Source organism: Grampus griseus (genome assembly GCF_964374135.1).
Source record: "Grampus griseus genome assembly, chromosome: 2".
NCBI classification, from domain to species: domain Eukaryota; kingdom Metazoa; phylum Chordata; class Mammalia; order Artiodactyla; family Delphinidae; genus Grampus; species Grampus griseus.
The window spans coordinates 114673828-114701135 of record NC_139018.1 but is presented as its reverse complement, the minus strand read 5'-3'; the positions used below and the strand labels follow the sequence as shown (position 1 = coordinate 114701135).

The window sequence follows — 27308 nt, the reverse complement described above, 5'->3', positions numbered from 1 at the left end:
GCAGGACTGCAGCCCCCACATAAGTATTCACATGGTCCCAACTTCCTTCTTTGTTCTAGCCCCAAGAACAAAAGGGCCTCGTGCTCCCGCTCTATGCACACTCCGCCCTCCCTGGTTCTCCCTACCCCGTTCCAGTGTCGGAGCCCCTCCGAAGACGGCCCAAACCTCCAACCATCCCACGAGTCTCCATCCTTCCCCACCTCTGATCCCATCTCAGGCTCGCGAACCTCGGGTTCGGCTCAGTCGCCGGGGTGTGCAGTGGAGCGGGCACCCGGGCGGGGGGAGGCGGGGAGTCGCAGGGCAGGGCTGGGGGAATGCTGCCTGGGGACCCATAAATCTAGGCATCATCTGGATAGGCCAGGGCAGCTCAGCTGGGGCGGCCTGGGCCAAGGGTCAAGAGAAGAGCCCTGGTCCAGCTTTCCAAATTGGCGGCAACAGGTGGCCCGGGCGCCGGGGGACCGGAGGGGGGGTGGGTAAGATACCCGGAGCTCCGGGGGCGGGTCCTGCTGCCTCGAAGCTTCCCCATTGGGCGCTGAGGACGTCAGTGCTGTGACTTTTTGTAACATGTCCTTCCGCCACGGAATGTAGTCCGCCTCTAAACCGCAACCTGCCCGCCCGTTCCGCCCCTCAGCACTTCTACTGAAGGTGACTGTGCCCGGCGAGGACGCAGAGGGGCGGGGCCGCGAGAGCTGGGAGCCAGGATTGGGTGGGGGGCGGGGCGGCGGAGGGATTGCGGCGGCCGTTTAGCTGGGATAACCTTGAGGCTGAGGTAGCTGATCCCCGCACTGGAGCGACGCGCTGCGAGCCTTCGGGCCTCCCCGTGGTAGCCGCGCATCCCGAACCGGACGACGTCGGAGGTGAGCTTGGGGAGAGATTGGGCCATCCGTCCCCACCGGGGCTCCGTCGCCCCTGCCAGTGCGGAATCCTAGCCCGCCTGCGCACTCAGTGTGGCGCAGGATCCGTGGCATCTTGGATTCAACGCGGTTGGGGTCTGAAGAGACGAGAAAGGGTGCTCGCGCCTAGGGCCTCCTCTTCAGAGCCCCCAGCTCCTGCTTCTTCCGAAGGCAGATGGGTCAGCCAGCCCCATTTCTGTCCCAGTCCCTAACCTTCCCCCACCCCCAGTCTGGTCCCATCCTCCCCTCCCTTTATCTCCCTCTTCTGCCTGGTCCCATCCTCGTTTTCCTCCCCTTATTCTCTCCTAATCTGATCCTTTCTCCCTCAGTCTCCCTCCCCCCTCCCCACCACGCTCGTCTCCTCCCCTTCACCCTTAATACTCGCTTCTCGTCTTCATCCTGTCCGTGTCCCCCTCATTCTGATGCTTTCTTTGTAACCTCTCCTTGAAACTCCTTCTTTAGCTCCGCTCCCCCGTCCCTCCTCCATTCGGATTCTGTCCCCTCCTCGTACCTACCCCCATTCATGCCTTGGCTCCCGCCCCTCCCCCTCCTCTCTAGTCACGTTCGCTCCACCGCATCCCTCTTCTTTGCAGCCTCCTTCTCGCCACCCGCGTCCTCGCCCCTCCCCCTCCGTTCTGGTCACGTCCGCCTGCTCTCCCGCCCCCCCGCCCCTCGGTCTCCCATCTCAGTCCTGTCCCCTTCTCCATCAGAGTTCCCCAGTCTCGGGCTCTCCTGCAGCCCCGGGCCCGCGTCCCGGCGTCACCGCCCGAAGTGCAGTGGTCTGCGGTTGGGCGGGCTGGCTCGCGTGCGGCGGGGAGATGCAGCGGCGGCCCGGGGCGCAGCTAGAGGTTACGTAACTCTTGGTCTTCCCCGCTGCAGAGGAAGAAAGAGTGGCTGCCCTGTGGTGGCGCGTTCCTGTTTTGTGCCGCCTTGAATATGATGGGGCGGCCGCAGGGCTGCTCTTGCTCCTAGGAGGTTACTGGGCTCCATCCTGCCAAGGCGGGGCTGCACGTAGCTGCCCGGGACCCGCCCTGCAGAGCCCTGCCCCGCGGGATCGCGGACCACTGACCTTCGGGCCCGTTACCGGCCAAGCACCATCTCTGGCCCGACAAGCCTCCGCATGCTGCTCAGAGGCCTCCTTGCGTTCGAGCCACTCACCTGGCTCCCCGCCTCTGCTTCATGTTACTTAACAGATGCGGCTGATTGTAGAGCGCAGAGGCCACGGGTTGGGGTGGGAGCAGGTTATGGGGAGAGTAGAAATACGTCAAGAGCTTGGTGCCACGTGCCTGCATTCACTCAATAAAAACTCGTGTGTAAAGAGCTGTTTTGGGGAGCGGCGTGGACACCAGGATGGCTAAAATGGTTATAGCCCACGGAACTCGCCGTCTAATTAGGGAAGAACATGAAAGTTATCAGTGGTAAGTGCTGTGAGGAAAGTACACACTTCCTGCTGGGGGTTGAGGGGAGGAGGCCTCACACTGGGTTTGAAGAAGCAGGAAAGCACCTTCCAGTCTGAAGGTTATAAGGACCTAGTAATGGAAAGGCATCCCTTGGCTTCTTATCTGTGTCCTTGAAGCCCAGGACACTGATCCTCCTCTGCACAAATCGGCCTGATAGTTGAGGTCCGGGCATGATTGACAGAGGCATTGGGAAGTTGGAAACAGGCTTTTTCTAGGTCGGGTTTAACTCATTAACATACTGACATGAGTAACGGTGGGAGTTCAGCCTCTGGATCTCAGTTTCCCATGTGTAACTTGTAACATTTTTCCTCTTGATTGTTGAAAGGATTGGTTGATATATACACACCTACATGGATATATGTTGAATACTCAGTGCAGTGTCTAATCTCAGGTGAGATGCCTCCAAATGTATTCTTTGGTCACTGAGCGCAATTACTTAAATCGTAATTGAGTGCAAGGGCTCCTCTTCTGTCTGCCATCCCCAAACCACATACTCATAGTTAATCTTTGGGAATCAGGCTCTCTAAATGGCAGACATCTGGAAACCAGTCCCCTCCAGGGTCCTGGTACAGTGTTTACAGAGTAACTAATAATGTTACTCTTCAACTCTCCACTTGCTACAGGGGCTCTTTGGTCCTCTAGACAAAGGAAGGCAGGAGGGGGATAATTTGCAGCCTTTGGTGTTTGGCTACAAGAGTAGAAACAAACTTGGAACCCCAAGACTGAAATCTTCACCTGTTCCATTCCCACCCACTCTTGGTAGGGTTCTGGGATTTGCTCAGCCAGCTGGTTAAGTGTGAGGTTAGGATTAGAGGCAAAGGACAGTAGCTCCTTGTTGGCCGTAATGAGGGTGTGGCCACTCCCTGGCGTAGAGAGGAGGGCCTAGGTCAGGACTCTGCAGCATTGTTAGCAAATAATTTGCCCTCAGGTTGCCTGAGGATGCTGTTGGGATTGCAGTGGGCTGTTCCGAGGGGAAGAATATGTAACCCATCACCAGGTCTGTGTGTGTAGGTGGGGGAGGCTTTGGGGAAGATGACTAAACCTTTGAATTTATCTGCTTTTAAGAGAACTCTCTTCATTGGGTGAGTGGGGAAACTGCATTGTGGTCTTTGCCGGCTTAAAAAGTCCCCTCTCCCCTTTCAGTGAGTCAAATAATGAAGCATGCATTTCCCCCAGTTAAAAGTGTCTCAACTAAGTGACAAATGGTTGGTGGAGGTCCCCAGGCTCTCTGTACTGTGCTTAGGTGCAGCATGGCAGAGCCTCATGCCCAGGTGATAACAGTCTGCACACCTATATTTCTGAGCCTTGTGCAGTGGGCATGGCAGCCATTTTGGGAATACGGGTTGTAGTGGACATGAATAACGATGACTTAAAGAATGTCCTTGAACTCATTTCTGAGTTACTGGACTTGAGCCTAAGTATATGGACATTAGTCTTCTGTCTAGGGCAGCTGCTCTCACTTTAAGCACTGCATTAGAAGTAAATAATTTTAGTGTTGAATTCACAGTTTAGCCAAGAGCATTATTGAGTCTTTAAGAATTGCAGCCCCAGTGATTTGGCAAGTTTGGTAGCTGTTACTCCAGACAGAGCTAGCACCTTATGGGAGGTGCTTCTGTGCTTTGAGTATTGTGACATTAATGTGGGGTCACAGGAAAAGCCATTTTATTTCTTAAAGCTGTTTATTAATGTTGAGGCAGTGGAAGAAATAAGGAAATGGTTGAGAGCAGGAAGGTAGAAAAAAATGCAGCTCTTGATTACAAACTTGCACTACAGGGTTTTTTATTTTTCTTCAGCTTTCATGAAGGCACGCCAGGGTGTGTTATTTTGGATAAGAGCTAAGACTGAGGTGAAGGTAGGGGGAAATGACTCATTTGACAATATCTTTATTTCTGAATCATTCAAACTATCCACAGTCAAACCCCAGTTAACTGGTACACCGTAAGACTGAGTTGTCCATGGGAGCAGAGTTTTGCAACCTCGTCGAGGATCTTGTGAAATATGTGATTTATTTCGTGAACGGTCTTACAGGACCTTGAGTCATCATTTAAGCATCAATTCTGTTACAGATAGGAATAGAACAAAATGAAGACCATTCTTTTTTTTTCTTCTTCTTTAACCACAAGCCAGCCTTAGACTAGATAAATGAATAGGCTGATTATTTGGGGCTTTGTTAAAGAAGCTGTTTTGGGAAGGTGAGCCAGCCTGGGTGGTCAGGCAGCCTCTGCTCTGCCTTTTGGCCTCCTGCTATTACTGCTCAGCTTAGGAGGGGAGGTTGGCAGGGCCACCAAGTGGTGCAGCCCCACCCTTGCAGCCGTTTTTCCTTCATTGGTTTGTGCTGGTCTGCACGTAGGAGGGAGAGCCAGCCTGCAGTACTTCTGGTGGCCTCTGCGACTCACCTCCCCCAGTTCTTTCTATAGGCAAAACTCCTGGGGAACTGTAAGCCTCTCTTTCCTGACGCCAGCAAGCTGTGTTTGGAGGTCAGATAAGGGCTTTAGTGGGGGAGATGCCAAGACGAGATATGACAGGGCAGAGGTTGCTGGTTATAGCATTTCAGAGTATGGACCAGCTCAGCTGATGCAGTTTAAAAAAAAAACATTCTCTGAAAGGAGTCCCAGCCCTTCCAAACATTTAATCAACCAACAGATAGCATTTATTTAACTTTAGACAACTGGTATCCGTCCTATCTCAGGTGATGAGTGCAAAATAATTACTCAGTCAGCTGAGTCAGTCATGGTATATGAGACAAAGTCATACACATTTTGGAGGAGTGCTGGAGTTTTGATCTAGTTGAGGCAGGGAAATGAAGACTTGGTAAACAAAACTATTCTGATACCTGATATCCCTCTTTTGTTATTACATTAGAGAGCAGATTAACACATGTCACCCATCAGATGGGCAAACATTTTAAGAGTCTGACAGTATCAAGTGTTGACAAAGGTGTGGGAAGGCAAGAAATCACTTTACTGGTTGGTTGTAAGTGGATATAACCACTTTGGAGAGCAATTCAAAACTATTTAGTAAAATAGAAAATAAATATACCCTGTGGCCCAGGAATTGATCTCTGGTTATAGAAGCTCACACCTGCACAAGAAGACATGTACTAGGAGAGTTGTTATAAGTATTGATTAATGAGGAAAAATTGGATTTAATGGGGAAATGACCAGCCAGTAAGGGAATACATAAATGGTCTAGTTATGCACTGGACTAGTATAGCAGTTCAAATGAATTAACTAGATCTGTGTACCAACTAGATAGATCTTAAATGTGCTGGAAAAGCAAGTTGTTTGATGATGCCTTACAGTATATTACTTAGGGTACTTTAAAGACAGCAATATCATAGGGTTCAGTATAGATACAGACACCCTTAAATGAACTAGAAGGATACAAAATTCATGACACTGGTTGGGTATCAAAGTTCATGATGGGATGTGGAAGGGTTGGAGGGACCTGGGAGTGGAGGAAAAAATGACCTGTATATAATGATAAATTTTTGTTTTAAGTCTAAAGAAAATCTGGATTTATTTTTTTAACTTTTGGCTGCACTTCACAGCTTGTTTGGCTGCACTGCACAGCTTGCGGGGTCTTAGTTCCCCAACTAGGGATTGAACGCAGGCCCTCGGCAGTGAAAGTGCAGAGTGCTAACCACTGGACTGCCAGGGAATTCCCTGGATAAATATTAATGGTCAGTTCTGGGTGGTAAAAATACAGATGTTAATATTTCTTTAGTTCAAAACAAAATAAAATAGCAGCAAACTTATGATGGTTACTGCAGGAAGACCAGGTATACTAACTAGGTCAGTGCTCTGGGAGAGCTGGCACTGCCGTTCCTCCTTTCACTCCCCCCTTCTTCTCCCTGCAGCTGTGATGCAGGGCAGCTCTTCCTTTAAATGCTGAGCCAGTGCCTCCCTTTGCTGAGGCCATCACCCATCCTGGTGGTGTACCTGGCTTGCAAAGGCCCTAAATCAGTGTCCCAGGTTCCTTGCTGCTTCCAGAGTGTAAATATCATGCCCTGAAGCATTGCCTCATAATTTTAAGCCTAGTAAGGAACACAACGCAGCAAAAGGTTCATCTAAACTTCCTCCTTCCGACTGAACCAGTTCTATTCTCCGAGCATCTGCAATCAAATCCTCGGCATCTGAGATGGTAGAGGTTTCTCTGTCGGGACTTCCTGCCCTGGAGTTGAGTGGTCCTTTTGCGGGGTAGGCTCATTTAATATCAGCTTTTCTGCCCTATTGCACACTCGGATTTGAAATAGGACCTTGGGCTCCTGCTTATAATGTTTGTCACTTAGTTCTAGCCCTGAATAAAAGAAGGAAATTTTACTTGAACCTACAGGTGGGTTCATTTTGTTTTGTGTAACCTGGTGACACCAGACTTTGCTTTCTGTTATGGGGCCTGCTGAGGGTAGAATGGACTTAATATAACTCCCATCTCTTAGCTAAAAACTGCTTGTCCTCCCCCCACTCCATATGCAAATACACTGTTGTCATTACTCTAACTGTATATGAGGATGAACAGCCATTCACTTCAGACCTTATTAGGTTCTGTGGCTGGCCCAGCACCCATTTTGATCTTCTTGCTACCATAGTCAGATTAGGGCCAGTCTTGGGAATTACATTTTTCTGCTCCATCATCTAGGAACAGAGCTCCTAGAGAGCAGGCTGGCCTGAATGCCTTGTCCAACACGTTGTGATGCAAACTTTCTAACGGATGTTGGTGTTCTGAAGATTTGGGAATCAGACCTTCATGCTGGCTTGTAGACTTAAGAGGTGTAGGTAGCAAATGGATGTCAGAGCGAGAAACACAATCATAGGTACCAGGTGCCATCATTATTGAGTTAGTCTGTATGGTGAGATTGGCATCAGAGCAAAAATTGGTGCAGGGAGCCCTGGCTGGTTAAATAAAGATTTTATGCAGATGCGGGCTCATAGGCCAGGCTGGTTTACTAGGGCAGAATGATGTGGGCTTTTGTGAAAGCTAGAATTGGTGGACTGAAGCATGATTCTTTCCCAGGACAACCTGCCAACAGTACTGACACTAAGTGGTGCTGGGTATTTTTTCTTCTATGATTTTCACCCTCAGGTTTCTGAAGAGTGACCAAAGAATTGTGTCTGGCATAAACAAAACTATAGCTTTAAAGAGCCAGGAGCCACTTGAGAAAGGCAGGGTGGGAGCAGGGGCCCCTGGAGATGAGCTGTGACTGTGCCTGCTCCGTCCTTTCGGCCCACACAACAATAAGGCCTCTGATGTTGTCTCATTTCTCACAGAGGAGAAATGGCTCTGAGGAAGGTCCTACAGCAGGAGCTCAGGCTCAAGAATAAGGCTCCCATACCTGGGCACAGCATTTGCTGCCATCAGTGGCTATGCTGGGCTCCCACGGCTGGCTGGAGGTTGCCTCTGCATGTCTGTGCCTCCTGCAGAGGAGGATGCTGTAGTGAGTCAGACTGGCATGAGCTGGCCGCGTCTGCTGGCAGGCACCGTGCAGACAGCCAGCCGGAGGGAGGGCAGCTCTTCCCAGAGGCCCGCCCTGAGAAACCACCGCTGAGGCTGCTGTCCAGGGGCTGGGGGAGAGTCCAGAGTGTGTTTTAGGTAGGATGGGCAGCTTGTGCTCCGGAGAAGAGGCTCATTGGGTAGGAGAGCCCTGACCCTCCCTGCAAGGGAGGCTCCGGGGCAGAGCCTGAGGGGATAGAAAACCAGTTGGTGACCTGGGCATGAGACATGAAGTCCCTAGTTTGGTAGAGGGCTTTAAGGACGTGGTGAGATCTTGTAGGAACATGGACGGACTTCCTGACAAGCCAGCTCTTTTGGATTGCTGGTGTGCAAATGCACTCAAACAAAATTTCACTTGTTATTTTTGTACCTAGTAACCTGGATAAGCAAAAGATCAGAGCTTGCAGACCTCAGATTTTTTTTTTTAATATTTATTTATTTATGGTTGTGTTGGGTCTTCGTTTCTGTGCGAGGGCTTTCTCCAGTTGCGGCAAGCGGGGGCCACTCTTCATCGCGGTGCGAGGGCCTCTCACTATTGCGGCCTCTCTTGTTGCGGAGCACAGGCTCCAGACGCGTAGGCTCAGTAGTTGTGGCTCACGGGCCTAGTTGCTCCGCGGCACGTGGGATCCTCCCAGACCAGGCTCGAACCTTTGTCCCCTGCATTGGCAGGCAGATTCTCAACCACTGCGCCACCAGGGAGGCCCTCAGATTTAATTTGAGATGGTGAAATAGGGTTAGTGTTTGAGCCCAGTATAATTGTATCTGCTAATAGCATCTCCTGTCCTTGAGGCAGCCCTTCTGTACCAGAATATCCTTGTCACAAAGATTTTGCTCTGATGCTTGAGGACAGACTAAACAGGAAAAGAATTTTGTTGGATTTGGGCATGTGACTAACAGGTTTTTTGGCACAGAGTAGTCCTATGGACCATATTAACCTTGTTTTTTTTTTTTTTTTTGCACTTTGAGATTCTGAATAGATCAAGGTTGACTTTGTTTTTTGGCTGTGCTGTGTAGCTTGCAGGATCTTAGTTCCCCAACCAGGGATTGAACCCAGGCCCAGAAGTGAAAGTGCCAAGTTGTAACCACTGGACCACCAGGGAATTCCCAAGGTTGACCTTCTTAAGTCAGTGAAACTATCCTGCAGTGCATTTGTGATCTAGGGCCTAAGATGCATTATCCCACCTCTACTGTGTTTAGAATATTCCTGAAGTGCCTAGAGCAGCAGTTGAATAATATAACAGGGAGCTTCACATTTGTTTTAATTCCAACACTTTTACCAGGATGCTTTTAAATATATCATGTTCAGAAGAGGTACATTTGTAATTTTTCTTATTATGAAAGCGTTTAGTATCAGTAAATTTTTTAGTAAGGAGAAGAAAGAAATTTGCAATTTGCTGTAATCCTACCACCCAGATAACATGTTGATAATATTTTGTTAGATATCCTTCCAGTCCTGTTATGTATGTTTAATTTATTGCCCCTTCCTGCCCCCCACCCCACAAAGAAAAGGGAGAGGGACCAGGTTCTTGTATAGAATAGTGAAATGTTAGTAAATCAAAGTTTAAAGAGACTTTAAAGGAAGGCAATCTTTGGGGTGTTAGGGGAGGGGATAAAGCATCGCAAAGGAGCCATTAAGAACTGTCTTACCTGCGAATTTTCTGTTACCAGTTTCTTGGTATTTTCTTGGGTGGCTTCTGTGTTTTCATTTATAACATAGCTGAATCTCTAGGAACAGCTACTACCTACTACTACCTGGATACCTGGTTCTTAAGGTAATTTCTCCATTACCCCAAAGAGCTTTAGGTGCACTCAGCTTTTACCTTAATCCTTGTACAGTTCTGCAGGGCAAGCCTTTCTCAGCTCCGAGCAGTCTTTGCAGGTGGGACCAAGGAGCCACCCTGAGCCAAAAAAAGAGCATTATGTCACTGGAAGCCCAAGCCCAGAGAACACGATAATCAGTGGCCCCAGCCGGATCTTTGCAAGGAGACCCTAATGTCTGAGGTCTAGAGAAGATCCAACTGATGATTTTTTAATTTTTTCTTTCCGTATGCGGGCCTCTCACTGTTGTGGCCTCTCCCGTTGCGGAGCACAGGCTCTGGACACGCAGGCTCAGTGGCCATGGCTCACGGGCCTAGCCGCTCCGCGGCATGTGGGATCTTCCCGGACCAGGGCACGAACCCGTGTCCCTTGCATCGGCAGGCGGACTCTCAACCACTGTGCCACCAGGGAAGCCCCAACTGATGATTTTTAAGAAGAGTCGGGTTAGTCATTTCAACCCACTCATTGAGATCACAGTACAGTCCTCGCACTGGATGACTCCCTTTGCCTGGAGGCCACAGCAAGGCCTGTGTGTTCCAGTTGCCTTGGTGTGCCACCAGGCACCATCTCTTCAATAATCTTCCCTTAACAGCCAGACTCACCTAAGCCCAGGTGCTCTGGAGCTATATACACCCTACTTCAACCGTGAGTGCAGGTAAAGGGACCCTGGCTGCCCAGGCTGTGCTGTCAGGAATTCAAAAATTCCTCGGATTTTGTGGGGAAAGGGACATAGGTATAACTTTGATTTTGACAAAGAGGCATTAAGATACTCTGAAACATCATTCAGTAAACAACTGGAATACCCCCAAGTACTTGGTGCTAAGGGATACAAAACCAAATAGGTCACGGAGGAGAGGACGTTTTCATTTTGGTACCTGGTATGTTGTAGGGAGTTAGGAAACACATACTGAAAGGAACAGTATATATGCCATGTGGAATAGTTAGCTGGTATCTTATTTTCTCGTTTTTAAATATTTAGTTTCTGTAGCTGGGGACTTGTAGCCATCAGTTTTCAATAGCTTACAGGAAATTCACTCACAACTGGTCGCAAAGCTTCTTGGGCTTTTTCTGGACTTATCGAGGGTGGCAGAGATGGGTTTAGATGCATGCTTTGTTCGAGCCATGCAGAGAGGCCACAGAGTCGGGGATGGAGGAGGAGACAGAGTAAGGGTTACATGTATGGGATGCCTTGATTTGGAGCCCTGAGATTTAGGAGGCGGTGGGACAGGGCAAAAGAAGGGCTTGTTCCTGAGCCTGGGCTGAAGCACTTAGGTGAAGGATTTGAGAAGGAGTAACCCTTGGTCTGAAAACTTGAGGAAAGGAATGGCATTCTGATGAGGCATGTCAGGCTTCTGGCTCACATCCTTCCCTGATGGTTCTTGAAACACTGCTTGGAAGCTTCTCAAGTCTCTGTCTGTAATCAGCTAACTAACCGGCTGAGTGAGTTTAGTTGTAAAGTCAGTAATGAAGAAAAGCAAAGGTCGGGGGCAGTTGTGCCCCTGGTCAGGATTGTGACCTGGGCTGATTAATTACCTGGAACAGATGGTCTTTGTCACGGCGGGTGGTGTACTTGTCAGTCTTAGGGAATTGGGTGGTGCATTAGAAGATCAGCTGGGGGAAGGATTTGACAAGCGTTAATTTCTTCATAGTGCAACTCTCCTGTTAATGTAATTATAATAATTTTAGAGCCAGACTGGTACCATTATGGTTATCCTTGGTTTGATGCAAATTGCTTTGCACGTCCTAAAGTCCTTCTGACCAAAAGTACCATATGTAATTTTTAGGTACAGATTCCTGGGATGAAAGATTTTGCATTCAGGGTTCTGGTTGAGCTTTGCTTCCTGTCCAGGGACTGGTTTTTATTGCTTGTCAATGGGCTGGGACCTGTTCTCCAGCCTAGGATGAATTGAGTAATGGACTTACGTGGTCCTGTGGGTTAGAACTAGGAGGACTGCCTGGATAGTGGTTGTCTCTATGACCAGGAAAGTCACTTTGTGTTTGGGTGGGGATTGTTAAGAGGCAGTGTGGGTGCGCCTCCCCATAGCAGATGTTTGTAGCTTTGAGACAGCTTTTCATACAAAGATCTAGATTCACCAAGGTACTAAACTAGGGGTGAGTTTTTATATCCCTGGAAGATTGGTTGCAACTTCCTTTTGAGGAAGCTCCTGCAGTGCATGTAAAATGATGTTATTTTTATAGGATTAGCAGGGAAGTTGTTGAGGTAGATATTAGCCCAGTGTAAGGCAGGCGTGCTTACAGTGGATGCCTGGGACGTACACGTGTTGGGTACGTGGTTTTAACTTGTTCTTTGAGGTCTTTTCCACTTGCTCACAATAACGTGAGCCCGTGGCCTGACTTGAGGAGCACCCACACAGCCAGAGCGTGGCGGGGCTTCTTGTGGCTTCTGAACAAAGTGTGCTTGTTGAGTTAATGTGTAAGCAGGAAACAGCTTCCTGTGCCAAGCTGTATATTATAGCCGCCTCCGGCTTCTCAAACTGATTACTCTCTCTTCAGCTCCCCTGGACCCAAGACCTCAGAAGCCATGTCGAAGCCCCATAGTGATGCCGGGACTGCCTTCATTCAGACCCAGCAGCTGCACGCGGCCATGGCTGACACATTCCTGGAGCACATGTGCCGCCTGGACATTGACTCGCCTCCCATCACGGCCCGGAACACCGGCATCATCTGCACCATTGGTGAGTGGGGGGTGCCCCCTCCCCCTGAAACGTGGGCTTCCTGAGACAGTGACCTTTCCTCTCCTGAAAAGACTAAATAAATGTGGCAGACCTGGGTACTGAGCAAGATGCTACAGAGATTCTTATGAGAACTGGTCAGAGGAGTTTGCAATAAAGAATTCTTATGCTTTCTGCATTCTGCTAAAGGTAAAATTTAGAGGGTATCTTCCTTAGCAGAGCATCTCAGAGACCTAGGGAAGGATCTTTTTGACATGCTCTGTACAACCAGAATTCTGTAGCTGGACATCTGTCTGGGTTTCAGGGAGAGCATAGAGGGCTGGCCGAGACTTACCTAGGCTTTCCTAATTAGATGGAGCCTGTAGAATTTGAAGGAAATGGGAGATGTCCTTCTAAATCAAGAAAGTAGGCTAGCACAGTAATAGTCATGTGTATGTTTTTTAAAGAATTTTGAGTTATTTGGGGGAAAAAATTATCAAGAGTTCTTTAAATTGAAGCAAACTTAAAGTGTTATTTCTCCTTTGGATAATTAACACTTAATGACTTTAAAACTTTTTTTTTTTTTTTTTAACTAGGCCCAGCTTCCCGATCAGTGGAGACGCTGAAGGAGATGATTAAGTCTGGAATGAACGTGGCTCGTTTGAACTTTTCTCATGGAACTCATGAGGTGTGCCTCGGCTGGGTAGTTTGGCCACTGGGGCAGCTTGTAGGAAACGGGGTGGGGATGTCGTGTTCATTTAGCCAGGGTGGACTGGGCAAGAAAGTGTGGGTTTTACAGCCAATGGGAAGATTGTCTTCACCAGCCCATCCCTACTTCCTTTTCCCCGTCTCCTGCCATCTCAAGTGGCCAGGTCTCCTCAAGCAAAGAAGACCTACTTTGTAATTGGCCCTGGTTCTCCCCAACACCTGTGCTCCATTAGCCCTCACCAAGGAAAGTGTGCAAGGGTTCTGGAAAGTCCTGGAAACTCCTCTAACCCATGGAGTTTGACACTCCTGCCCCAGGGTTTCTGTAACAGTTCATAACTGCAGTGACGAACCAGTAAGTTACCCTGCAGGTTATTCTGGCCTAGTTTAGACCCAGGATAAACTGGGCAGGTCCAGGAGAAGGGTTTCCATTATTGCAAGTGAAGACTGGGTCTAATGCACTAACACTATCTGGCATATAATACCTACCTAATCAGCATTGTGTTCCCAGCGTGTCCCTTCCCGGGGGTTTTGGTACATTAAAATAAAATAAAGTCAGCATACTTCCCCAACAGTCTGGTAGGAGTGTCTTAGTGCTGGGGCTGTTGATGAGCTGACCTGACTCGTTGGACCTTACCCAGGGACCAGGTGGCAGCTATTGGGAAGTGCTCCATTCGTGCTTCTGTTCCCAAGATCAGAACAAACTCATTTTGAGGTGTGTGGGACCTGCCTGAGGGACAGTGCCTGACCTTCAGGTTCAACCACAGGCCATGGGATTTCATCCTGGTATTAACAGAGGAGGAATGGGTGAGGCAAACTTTCCCTCCTCTTGACCTCTGTATTTCCTGTTCAGGATAAAGAAAATGCTACCCTGTAAGGTCAGGAGGTGAGGGGTTGCCCTCTGGCATTTGGAAGTTGGTGTTCAGTTTCAGCTAAAAATAAAGCCTCAGGAAGTGCAGTCTAAGAGGTGAATTCCTCCTTTCTGGAAACATGAGAATCTTCATTGTAGGTTTTCTAACCCATGTTCCATAAACAGTTTATGGCCTGGCAGGTATCCGGCCTCCAAATATCATGAGGGCCTGACCAAGTTTAGATGAACTGTGCTCAGCAGGCACCCTGGGCAGGTTAAGACATCCATGGATGGCATTCTGTAATTTTCCAAAGGCAGGGCGTCCTCGGCAGGAGTCGCTAGGCATTCCTGTAAGTGTTAGCTTAGTCCGAAGAGAGAACTAAAGACATCACTGAACGTCAGTTCACAACTGATCCCTACTGCTGGCCTGTGCCAGGGTCTCCTGTGTGCAGGCGGAGTAGCAGAAATAGATTTTAAGAAGTTGACCTTTAACTAGGCTTTATGGCCTCTTCCATCCAGTAAAATAATACCACACAGCTCTGAAATGGCAAGGGCGAGTGGTATCTGCCCCTGCGGGAGCGGGGCTCACTCAGAAATTTTGTTTTTTTAAACTACAAGAGGCATTTGGAGATTATCTGTGCTTTAACTCGTTTTCCCAGATTAGAGTTGGGATTAGAAAACAAAACAAAACACCCAAGTCCCTCTTGTGGGTTTAATTTGAGGTTTTTGACCAGGATAAAACTGTGTGGTCTCTGGGATCAGGGTTTTGGAAACTGATCTGAAATTGTTCTAATGTTAATTATATAATGTAACAGTCTTAGTTTGATGAGTGGCTGGGACATGCTTTTCCAGCTCTTGACAATTTTAAATACTCTTCTAAGCAGAGCGTTGGAATTGCTTTTTCTCCCTCACTCTGACAGAGGGACATCCACATCCACACGTCTGCATCTGATCTTTTGGTTTTGTTGTTGTTGCATCTGATCTTTTGACAGCTTTGCCACAGTGTCTCTAGCCCCCACTTTTGGCAGTTCTCTTGGGCAAGATGTGTTCTTACAGAATGTGTGGTTCTATAATGCCATGTCGGCCAGGAATGCTGCCTTTATTTTATTTTATTTTTTTTTTGCGGTACGCAGTCCTCTCACTGTTGTGGCCTCTCCCGTTGCGGAGCACAGGCTTAGCGGCCATGGCTCATGGGCCCAGCCGCTCCGCGGCATGTGGGATCTTCCCGGACCGGGGCACGAACCCGTGTCCCCTGCATCGGCAGGCGGACTCTCAACCACTGCGCCACCAGGGAAGCCCGAAATACTGCCTTTTAAGCAACATACACTTAGAACCTTCCACAAGGACAGCGTTGACGGATGAAACGCGTTACCCTTCCCTTCCCACCTCCTGTTCTCAGGTGCTGCTCTCCTGGACAGAGGTGATTGAAGGACGAGGCCCACAAAGTGCTGAGTTGGGAGCCTCTGTTACTAGCAATGCCATATTGATAGCACGAAGAACTTTTGACATCTTGGCTCTGAGTCCCTTTTTAGTCAAACAGGAATGGCAAATGGAAAAAGAGAAAGGGCTTCAGAGGCGAGATTGAAGCCAGGATTTGTTGCAAGTGAGAAATGGCAAAGGTCAATTAGTTCAGAGAAAGGCGTATTCCCACCTCTCCCTGTTCCACTTTCGTTTCTAATCAGACTGCAGGAAGTGATCGTCAGAACCAGGCCTGCATGACTTTAGCAGTGAGTTATTTAGCTTGGGCCACCGTTAGCTTAAGTAAATAACTGAGTTTGAATTGCAGTTGTAATCAGTAGAGGAAAAGCTCAAAATTACCAAATCTATGAGTCTGACATTGATGGCCAGATCAGTATTATCCAGATACAAGTCCTAGGTTTTTTACCCCAGTCGTCTGCTTTATTTGCTGAGGGTATTTGATGAATCCTAGAGGGGGAGAAAGGAGACAAGCCTCTTTTATGTTGACATGTCTTGCCACCAAAACGTAACTATTCCAAAGTTCCTAAGATTTGCCCTTAGAGTGGGTAAGGGCTGTGGTACAAGTGGGTAGAGGCCAAGGAGGTTGACGTAAGCCGGTAGAGGATGCTCGGGGAGTGGGCAGCGTGAGGGTATACGCTGGAGGCAGAGGTCTAGAACACCCACAGCTCTTTCCTGAGTGATCAGCTTCAGTGCCGGTCCTAGATCCTAGTGTGCGGGAGGACGCTTATCATCACCCCTCCTTTCCCCCAGTACCACAAAGAGACCATCAAGAACGTGCGTGAAGCCACGGAAAGCTTTGCTTCCGACCCCATTCTCTACCGGCCAGTGGCTGTGGCCCTGGACACTAAAGGACCTGAGATCCGAACCGGGCTCATCAAGGGCGTGAGTATCCTGGGGAGAAGCTGGAGGAAGGCGCAGGGGACCCCAGAGACATCCTCAGCAGTCTGTCCCGGCCAGAAGTCACGTTTCTCAGAGTTTAGGTCTATAAATGAGAGTTTTATCCGTCACTGTAAGAAGTCTTGATTTCATCTACTTCGCTAAGAAACAATACCAGAAAGGAACCTCTTTTACGCTCCAAACCTACTTCCAAGTCTCTCTAACTTGGGGGAGCAATTTCTTTGTCTCTTTTCCCCTATCATTAAATAGTATAACTAAAACATTCTAGGTTTCTCTTGGGTTATTTCCTTGAAATATACTAAGTTAGACAGTCTGATTATTTCTTTCCAAAGGAAAAGGCTTTATTGTTATTTGCAGCTGAGATTCGCTCCTTGTTCCCTAGAGGAAAGGGCTTGTCTTCTCCCGCTAGGAGGGCCCGGCTTCTTTGGACTTGTGGTTTACTGTCTTGTCTGTAGAGCGGCACCGCCGAGGTGGAGCTGAAGAAGGGAGCTACACTCAAGATCACCCTGGATAACGCCTACATGGAAAAGTGTGACGAGAACACCCTGTGGCTGGACTACAAGAACATCTGCAAGGTGGTGGATGTGGGCAGCAAGATCTACGTGGATGACGGCCTTATTTCTCTGCAGGTGAAGCAGAAAGGTACGTACGCGGGAGTTAGGGTCTAATTGTCTAAAACCAGCTCCCGTCTCTTAAGTTTCTCTGGCAGAAGATAGCTTATTTGGCTGGCAGCGAGATTGGGTCTCTGTATTCTCCTTTTATAATAAACTCCTAGCCTCAAAAACAGATTTCACTCCAACTTAATTGAACTCTTGGGGAGGAGATGAGAAGGTTTCTTTTTTTCTTTTTTTTTTTGGCTTTGTGGTGCAGCTTGTGGGATCTTAGTTCCCCAACCAGGGATCGAACCTGGGCTGTCTGCCGTGAAAGCGTGGAGTCCTAACCACTGGACTGCCAGAGAATTCCCGAGATTTCTTTTTTACTCATCCTCACTACTGTAGGCTTTCTGCTTCCCTCCTCCATCCCCTCAGTAGGATACATAGAGGACTCCGGTGTGCCTGGGAATGAGAGCTAACATTTAAGTGCCAGGCACTATTCTGAGCATCTTACATGATAATTTGTTTGAATTTTAAAACCATCTTAGGAGTAGATATTATTATCCCTATTTACCTGAGGCACAGAGCGGTTAATTGACTTGCCCACGGTTACACAGTTAGTGGAGTTGGGATGTGAACCCTGGCAGTGTGGCTCCAGCACCCACCATGTGCTATTTCCCAGTTCTCTGTACTGGGGAGAGCCTGCTTCCTGGTGAGGACGCTTTTGCCCCTGTGGCTCTGCCTCTCGTACCTACTCCATTTCACACAGGTCCTGACTTCCTGGTGACGGAGGTGGAGAACGGTGGCTCCTTGGGCAGCAAGAAGGGTGTGAACCTACCCGGGGCTGCTGTGGACCTGCCTGCCGTCTCAGAAAAGGACATCCAGGATCTGAAGTTTGGGGTAGAGCAGGATGTGGATATGGTGTTCGCGTCTTTCATCCGCAAGGCGTCTGATGTCCATGCAGTCAGGAAGGTCCTGGGAGAGAAAGGAAAGAACATCAAGATAATCAGCAAAATCGAGAATCACGAGGGAGTTCGGAGGTAAGTGCACCCGACTGTCCCTGCCCCCTTCAGCCCCAGCCCAGCTCTGAAGAGCACGCTATATCCTGTGAATCAGAATATCCTACGAGGGGGAGTGGAAGGCATTGGTATTTCAAGGGAAAAAAAGCTTCCCAGGTGATTGGGGTGCCAGCATCTTGACGTTGTTCCATGAGCCCAGGGACCAGCGTTGGAGAGGACAGGGTCACTGCTCCCAGGCTCAGGAGCCATTGTGCTGCGCTCCTGACACTGCCTGTGTTTGCTGGAATTGGGGACCACCAAGGGGGAAGACGGCAGGCTCTCAGGAAGGGACTCCCTCCCTTGGGAGCCCTGTGGAAGCCTCAGGGCCTGGTGTTGACACTGAAGCATGTGGCCTCCTGGTCTTGCCTTAGAAAGCAGCCGGCTTGGTGATCGGGCCAGCTCTGGCATGGTATCTGCTTCTGAGGGGAAAGCATGCCGTCCTCTTCCAGGGGCACATTGTCCCAGCGCAGGTCCACCACCTCCCTAGTGCTTACCAGGTACGGCCGTATGAGTAAGGCCAGCTGGGTGACATCTGTTCCTCTTTGTTTCCCTACTAGAACCCAGCGCTGCTGACACCCCACACCTACTTGTGGGGATTAAGTGTGTGCTTGGGAAGAGTGGGGGGAGCAGTCATCCTGTTGTGACCTTTCCATCCTTAGCTTTGTGTCGATGTCCTTTGTACCGGGAAATTTGGGGTCCTCCCTGTGCCATCCTGATAAGCCATGGGTGCTTGCTGACCTTGGCTCCAGGCCAGGCAAAGCCATATTCTCATGCTTTCAGCAAGTTAGAGGGGGCCCCCTGAAGGAGCAGCCCTCAAGTGTCCTTGGCTGGGAGAGGCCACGGACCTTTGTGTCAGGAGCAGTCAGCCGCCTTGGGTTCCCTTTCTGCCCTGGAAGTGCCAACTGGAATGAAGATGGTAGAGAGACACCTTAAGAGGGGCCTCATAAGATGCAGATGGAGAGGAAATGAGTCCATGGGACTTTGGAGGAGACCTCGTCCCCTCCCCTTTCCCCCAGTGATGTGTCCATACTGGTGCCAAAGAAGCCCAACAAGCAGAACTGTTGGCCCCCTTTGGGGGACTGGAGTAGCTGAAACACCCCACCACCTCCATGCATCCATCATGATGTCGTGGGTAGTTGTCCTGGTGCAAGGACGGCTAAGTTAGAGAAATCCCAGGAAAACTTCCTTTGCGTCACCTTACTTGTGGCCCCTGTTCCATATAACCTCTCTCTCTTTCCAACTTCCCTGTCAGGTTTGATGAGATCCTGGAAGCCAGTGATGGGATCATGGTGGCGCGTGGTGATCTAGGCATTGAGATTCCTGCAGAGAAGGTCTTCCTTGCTCAGAAGATGATGATTGGGCGGTGCAACCGAGCTGGGAAGCCTGTCATCTGTGCCACGCAGGTATGTGCCTCTTCCTGAGTTTGCATCCTTGCACAGGAAAGCTTTGGAGGCTACCCGGTCTCTTCGCATGGACCCTGCCCCATGTTACAGACACACACACACACACACACACACACACACACACACATCCTCTTCGCATGGACCCTGCCCCATGTTACACACACACACACACACACACACACACACACACACACACGTATCCTCTTCGCATGGACCCTGCCCCATGTTACACACACACACACACACACACACACACACACACACACACACACACACACACACACACACACACACACGTACGTATCCTCCCCCCTACCCCACCACCCCTCCCCTGCCCCCATGCACCTACACGGAGCTGTACTCTGTGCACATACACACGATCCAGGGGGTCAGTGTGTGTCTGAAGACAGCCCAGGCCACGTCTCACGAATACCCCATCCCCTCCCAGATGCTGGAGAGCATGATCAAGAAGCCTCGCCCCACTCGGGCTGAGGGCAGTGACGTGGCCAATGCAGTCCTGGACGGAGCCGACTGCATCATGCTGTCTGGAGAGACGGCCAAAGGGGACTACCCGCTGGAAGCTGTGCGCATGCAACACCTGGTGAGTTCTCGCGGCCCGCCCATCGCCCTGGCTGGGGCTGGGATGGAGGTGAACTCTGGCACAGAGCGACACCTTTTAGGCTTCTGCGCCCACGATCTTTTATTACCCTCCAAGTTACAAGCAGAATGAGGAGGTGTGTGCTGGGGGCGTGGAGGTGTCTTGTTTTTTTTCTGTTCTGCCTTCATGCCCACACCCGTCTCCTAGTTCCTTCTGTTCTGGAGGCGGCCACTTTCATCAGCTATAGCACAGTTCACTCCTGTCTGCAGGACTGTGAAGCCTTCCGTTGGCTCAAGTACTGGGATATCTGTACCTCTTCCTCTGGGCAGCCTAGAGGACCTGAGTACCTCTGCCCTGTTCTGGAAAAGGCCAAGAGCTCCTGCTCGCAGCTGTCCTGTCTGGCTTCCATTTTGATTCCCCACCTGTCCCCAGCCAGGTGCCTCCCCGACGGGGGCCTCTGGGCCTGCACTGGAGGCTGTTGCCTGCACTGACTTGGCTGCAGGCTGGCCTTGCATGGTGCCTGCAGCAGCGCCTGCTTTGCTGAGCTGTTGCACTCGCCCTAGACTAAAAAGTGGGGTTTAAGTGATGGGTGACAGGCCCACAAATAGAAACAGGTGGAAGGCTGGCTGATCCCGCCTGGCCCTGGGGTGAGAGCATCTGGAGGAGCCCTGGAGGCCACTTCTCTTTCTCCTGTGGGAGCTAGCTTTTCAAGGGTCTCCCGCTCTGCCATGTCCCGCAGCCTGGCTGCTCCTGCTCTAGAGCTTACTGAAGAGTTAACACAGGGATGGGTCATCAGGCCTGGGAAAACGAGTGTTGCAAATGAACTTTCACAACAGCCCTAGGTCGCTGTTGATAATGTATAGCTCAGTGAACTTGCCTCCTACCCTGAAACAGTGTTTCTTTAACCTTCCTATTCGCTTTCCAGCCAACAAAGGACCCCAAGCCCTTTGTGTGACACCCCCTCCCCTGCATTCCCGCAAATTTAAAACAATCCCCCAAAAAGAACTTCTGGACTAGATAAGATAATCGTCCTTTCCTCCTTCATTTTCTATGTGATTATTAGGCTTAGATGACTTCCAGAGAAGACATGAGAGTTATATTAAATACTTTTTCAGGCATGAAACAAGACAACTTGACTACAGATGTCTTCTGGTCTGTCCTTGGCACCCTGGGTGGATTTGCCCGTAATGAAATTGGTAGAGACCAATCCCTGTCCCTGGCACAGCTGTGTTTCCTGGCTGATATGCCACCCTCTGTGTGTGACATGATTGCTGTCACAGATGCTCATGCACTATGGGCTCATGGTCATTCTCACAACTGCCCCAGTGGTGAGTGCTTCCTCTCTCCTGGGGGACAGTGGACCTTGAACCTCTCCCCTCTAGAGTGGCTGCCATTGTGTTTATGGGTCTCCACACATCATCCCTTCTCTATAACTGCCTTGCTTAGTTGTGTGGCCCCATTGCCTCCGAGGTGCGAGAGTGACCTTGACCTGATTTATGGAACCATGAAACCACATAGACTGTAGGGACTTTAATGTCTGTACCAAATTTAACCTCTCAAGGCCTTATTTATGAAATGAATTAGATGGGATATGTTTAATTATAGCCTTAGCATTAAATTTCACTACTATTATTAAATGTCTGTTAAGTCCTTGTGTAGATTGACGTAATCTCCATAACCTCAGTGAGATAGATGTCACCCCATTTTATAGATGAGGGTACATGGTAATACAGCTTGAGTTTGGACCCAGATCTGCTGACTCTGAAGCCAGTGTTCTCTCCTGCAACATGGTACTTCGTCTAGCAGGAGATCAAGACAGTGGGGCCTGTACTGGGGTCACAGTCTAAGAACCAGACTTTGGGCTCTGAACCCACGTCTGTTTTTCCATACCCCAATCTTTCCTTTGAACAGACACCTTAGAACTGCAAGACTGGGATTGCATGGCACTGCTCAGGAGATAAGTTATGGGGTCTGGGCCAGTTGGTACAGGCCTCTCCTGTCCATGTCACCAGTTAACACTGGCCAACAGCTTCCCCTCTTACCTGTCCACTGCTTTCTCCTTTATCTCACTGATGCAGTTGATGTCCCTTAACTAAGGGCTAGGCAGTACCAGGTATGGTTCTCCTTCCTGTTCATGTTTCCTGTCCTTTTGGGCTGCATGCATTCCATTCTTGCAGGAAGAAAACCGTTAACCTAGCAAATTCTGCCACTCATCTTCTTATCCTGTCAAATTAATGAGGTGGTATTACTGATTCTTCCCTCACCCATCATTCTCTAAGATGCTGGTAATTGCATTATAACCCTCTAAAGCTTAAATTTTCTTCCTAATTCTTGGTGTTATCTGAGCCAGGTGGTCTGTAAATAACTCAGTGGCTTTCTCATGGGTGTTTTAATCATTTGATTTAATTAAATGTCTTGTTAAACTTACCTGCGTGTTTTCACAGGCACCTTTCTCTTCACATGGCTACTCCTCCTGACCGCAAAGCTCGCCAATTTTCTACCTGCCTGCTTAGAACGCGGTCAAGCCGCGTGACGTTGGCTTTGTCTGACCTCAGTTTTCCAGCACTGCTCAGTGTGCTTGCACGGCATGCCATTGGACAGGCTGGTAGCATCCCTGTGTCCGAAGCCAAGCAAGCACTCCATGTGTGCATGGAGGCCAGGCATGAAGCCTGGTAGTAACCACCAGACAGCCATGTGAGGAGGGAGGCCTGTTCCTTCCTGTGAGCTGTGTTCATGAGGCAGCGTGGTCAAGTCCTGCCAGGGAGCTATGTAGGCCCGGGAGCCCCGGGGGCCCAGCCTCTGCATGTTTCCGTGCCCAGGCACTAGAGCCTGCCACCATATTATCTCCCTCCACCTCCACCGCCAATCAAAAAGTCCTTCCAAGATCAATAGATCCTTCCAGAACGGAAGAATCACTTTCCCCTCGGTTGGAGGGGAAGCAGTAGCGGTTGATGTTTGAAATCCTCCACACATCCCTAAGCGGGCTTTCATCACCCTGCCTCTTTGCATCTGCCTGAAGGACAGACTTAGCCAATTAACCTAAGGTACCTTCCCCTCTTCCTTGCCTCCCCTCCCCCTAAACCTTACAGATAGCTCGTGAGGCTGAGGCAGCCATGTTCCACCTCAAGCTGTTTGAAGAACTTGCGCGAGCCTCAAGTCGCTCCACAGACCTCATGGAAGCCATGGCCATGGGCAGCGTGGAGGCTTCTTATAAGTGTTTAGCGGCAGCTTTGATAGTTCTGACGGAGTCTGGCAGGTAGGGCCCTGAGGGCAGGTAACTTCCAGCCGTTCTAGAAGACAGCCAGGGCCCAGCCCTGCACCTGGGGCCTGCACTCAGGACCTCTCCTCTCACCTGCAGGAAGCTAGCCAGGGAGTCAGGGCAGGCCAGGACCGCAGGGTCCTTCAGCTCGGCAGGCACAGCGACGTCACAGGCGCCTGGTGAAGGGCTGGTTCCTGCGAGTCTTGATCTCGCTTAGCTCAGAACCTCCAGCGATTGGGCTCTTCTTGGCCTCTGCACCCAGGGACATGCCCCTCACCAGCTGTCTGTGCGACTCTTCCCCTCCCTCTCCCGTGTGACACGGCTCTGACAAAGCTCTGTCCCCCTCTCGTCCCTCTGGACCGATGTTGCCCCTCCCTAGATTGCCCGTGAGGCAGAGGCTGCCATCTACCATTTGCAATTATTTGAGGAACTCCGCCGCCTGTCGCCCATTACCAGTGACCCCACCGAAGCCGCCGCCGTGGGTGCCGTGGAGGCGTCCTTCAAGTGCTGCAGTGGGGCCATAATCGTCCTCACCAAGTCTGGCAGGTAGGAGGTGGCAGCGGCTCCCTGGGAACGCCCAGCTCGGCAGCACCTTTCCTTGGGGGTCCTGGGAGCAGTGCACTAAACAGTGCTCAGATGGCACCAAGCCAAGGTAAGACCCCTCAGCCTGTGCCCGGGACCCTGCAGGGACGGAGCTCCCCTGGCCCCGTGACCAGGCTCTGGGAGCGAGCAGAACCCCTGCCCTGGGCCTGAAGGACAGGATCCCAGGCAGCGTTCATAGGCATGTCAGACCATTTGGGTCCAAAGCAAGTTTATACCCTCACGACGAACTAGAGACTTAATTACATAGACAGACAGACTGATGACAAATGGTTGATACTTAAAAGCTGTTTTTCTCAAAAAGTAAAGGATAACCAGTTTTGCTTATTCTGGTTGCTATGTGCTCCTTAAAAAGTTCAGTGTGGAAAATGAGTGCTGTTTGCTGACATGCTGTTTGTTTGGTGCACCCGTCCCATCGGTCTTTGAGTCCCAAAGGCAAGTGGGTGCTGCCCAGGAAAGGTCACCGTGGTGTGTTGCTGGCACTTGGGCCGTGCATCCAGGCTGAGGCCTCTGCTCGGCCTCAGGCTCGGGGTCCCTTCCAGATCACTAGGCTGTCGTGCTTCTCTCCCTGGGTTTGGGGTGTGCTCCTCCTCCACAGGGCAGCTAGGGTTTCCTGGAGGAGGCGGGTGGAGAGGAGCAGACAGGCAGCCCCACGCACCAAGGAGCAGCAGGTGGGACTGCCTTTAGGACCAGGACACACGATGTGCAGATTCCCTCAGCAGAGGGCTCAGGATGAAAAGCTCCCACCATTTGGGTTGACCTTTGTGAAAAAGTCCAGCCTTTGCTCCTTGGCTATTTTTAACTCCAGGCTTCTGGGATTTCACTCTCAGCGAGTCCTGACTTTAGCGCTTGCTGCCCTCTGAAAGCCTTGTATGGAGGCCAGGCCTTAATGCAGCGCGCCCTCTGCTGTGACATGGCTGAAGTTTCCCTAACACCTGTTGAGTAGTCCTCACAGCTTGCCTTCCAGGCCCCAGTTCCCCCTGCAGGCCCCTCCACCTCCCGAGGCACGTCTGCAGCCACACGTGTACAGTGTCAGTGCTGAAGGAAGCACCTGGCGCTGGGGCTGTACAGGGGTCCCCTCCCCCCCCGAGGAGCCTTCACAGGCAGAGCCTCCCCCACTGACACTCCCATCCCCTGGTCTTGCCTCCTGGGTAGCCACCTGTATTTCTAAGCCTCACTTAGATACTCAGGTTTGACTGGGGGGCTCTACAGCCCAGTTGCTGGGACTGTTTCAGGGACCCGGGGGATCACGTGGAGTCAGGAGAGGGCACAGCAATAGGGAAGACTTGCGTTGTAGATTCCAAGGGGGACTGGTGGGCTCTGCTCCTGTTTTCTTGCAAATGTCAAGAGTCAGGTGCTATTCCCATGTTGCTTGGCTTGTAGCTGCTGCCAAGTACGGGCCATGTGGGGGAAGTGGGGGAAACTGACCTTGCTGGGTCGGCATGATCCTGGGGCCCTGGCCTGTTGGGAGCGGGGTAGGGCAGATGGGTAGCATAGCTATGAAGAAGAATTATGTGCTGTGGAAGATACAGGATGATGAGCCGCCCCAGTCTTGGCAGCAGAGAGCCTCAGGCTGGCATAGGGAGTTGGATTAGAGGGTGAGTTGTTGCTGAAGGCCCTGAGGAGCTTCCTGGGACACTGTTTAACAGTCTTGTCTGCCTGTCCCCCATCTCAGGTCTGCACATCAGGTGTCCAGATATCGCCCCCGGGCCCCCATCATTGCTGTGACCCGGAATCACCAGACAGCTCGCCAGGCCCACCTGTACCGCGGCATCTTCCCTGTGGTGTGTAAGGACCCAGTGCAGGAGGCCTGGGCTGAGGACGTGGACCTCCGGGTGAACTTGGCCATGAATGTTGGTGCGTGGCTGGGAGCAAGGGCTAGAGGTGGAGGGGTGGAGAAGGTGCCTGAGCACTGGTCTCTCTGAGACCCTATAGAAAGGGGAACATGTTGGCCTTTGGGTGCAAGAGCCCTAGCTGTCCTCACTGGGAATGTTCTCTGAATCCTTCATCCCATTCCCTGGAGTCCTGGGCTGAGCCCAGGAGGGAAGAGGGGCCTTTGAGTTGTGGGGCTGAGCACCCCAGGTTCTCTCCTCACTCTCTTCCAGTCTAGGATCCAAAGCAAAGGATCCTCGATAATCGGGGTTGTCCATTCTTTGGCATCTGCTCATCATTGAGGTTTTTCATAAAATTAGCCAGAGCTCCTACACTTGGGGCCAGCACATGTACAAATTATGTATTCATATGGTCTTTGTCCCAGTATAAGAGTAGGATATCATGTGATGAGAGGAAGCAGCTAGCTGTGACTTTGGGCTGGGCTGTCCACCCTCTAGAGTAGAATATGAATGATGTCCAAAGGTCCCTGCCAGCTCTGCTATCTGAGCCATACGGATATATCAAGGCTTCCCTCATCCCCTTTGCCTGGGCTGTGAGGCTAGCGCCACCTTGTGGTGTAAGGGAGTAAAGGCCCGTCAGCCCTGCTTAGCTTCCTCTGACTGTGGGGCAGTCTCCCAGGTGCATACCTTCTTCACATGATTCTTCACTCACCAGCCCCTCTTCTCTTCCTCCAGGCAAGGCCCGAGGCTTCTTCAAGAAGGGAGATGTCGTCATTGTGCTGACCGGGTGGCGCCCTGGTTCTGGCTTCACCAACACCATGCGTGTAGTTCCTGTGCCGTGATGGGCCCCGGAGCCCCTCCTCCAGCCCCTGTCCCATCCCCCTTCCCCAACCCATCCGTTAGGCCAGCAATGCTTGTAGTGCTCACTTGGGGCTGTGGTGTGGCACTGGTGGGCTGGGACGCCAGGGAAGATTAATGCCTCTGTGAAACACAGCTGTTTTTAAGACCCTGCTTGGGTGGGGTAGTTCAGAGCTGGGCCACCCATCATGTGGCCCCATCCGAGCAAGGGATGAAGGAGGGGTGCAGGCAGGACTGGAGGCCCCAGAGCTTCACATAGAGGGCAACAGCTCCTGCTTCTCTTCCTTTGTGTACTCGATTCAGTTCCTGTAGAAAATGGATACCCAGAGAACTCCCAGCCCTGGCGTGGGATCAGGAGATAGTCGGCTAAGAGTAGGGGCCTTAGGGAATAGGGCAGAGGTTCCAGTTTAAGCAGACTCTGGCCCTGGCCCTTACTTGGTTCTCCAGCCCCCCTCAGCCTCCCTCACTCCCACCTGTGCACTGTGCACTTCTGTTCCTTCACTCCACTCGACTGTTGCTGCAGGCAAACACTCCACCCTCCACCTTCCATTTCCCTCACTACTGCAGCCGCCTCCAGGCCTGTTGCTATAGAGCCTACCTGTATGTCAATAAACAACAGCTGAAGCACCTGTTTCCTCTCTTTTCTGATGGGGGGGCGGGTGGTTGAACCCTGCCCTCCAAGTAGGGTGAAAATGGCAAGAGCCCTGTGGCTCCTGATGAGTACTCCTGTGTAACAACTCAGGCCACCTGCCATCCTGTTCCCTGGGGTGCAGAGGTGCTGGGGAAGCAGTTGCTGACTGTCTTGAGAATATAGGTTACCCTTTTCAGCACCTTGGAGTCTAA

General features: G+C 50.7%; 1 protein-coding gene across 2 annotated transcripts; it reads left to right on the top strand.

Moving 5' to 3' along the window:
* Positions 1-737: 737 nt before the first annotated feature.
* PKM (pyruvate kinase M1/2) lies at positions 738-27092 on the top strand. Of its 2 annotated transcripts, none has more exons than XM_082647809.1 (11): positions 738-857; positions 12176-12357; positions 12930-13021; positions 16118-16249; positions 16720-16906; positions 17627-17897; positions 19168-19318; positions 19767-19919; positions 23555-23721; positions 25451-25632; positions 26343-27092. In XM_082647809.1, exons 2-11 carry the CDS (start codon positions 12204-12206, stop codon positions 26447-26449), a joined length of 1596 nt encoding a protein of 531 aa, XP_082503935.1. In that variant the 5' UTR covers positions 738-857; positions 12176-12203; the 3' UTR covers positions 26450-27092. The 2 variants fall into 2 exon arrangements, with proteins under 2 accessions (XP_082503935.1, XP_082503936.1); XM_082647810.1 differs by lacking the exon at positions 23555-23721 and adding an exon at positions 23006-23172.
* The last annotated feature ends 216 nt before the right edge of the window (positions 27093-27308 follow it).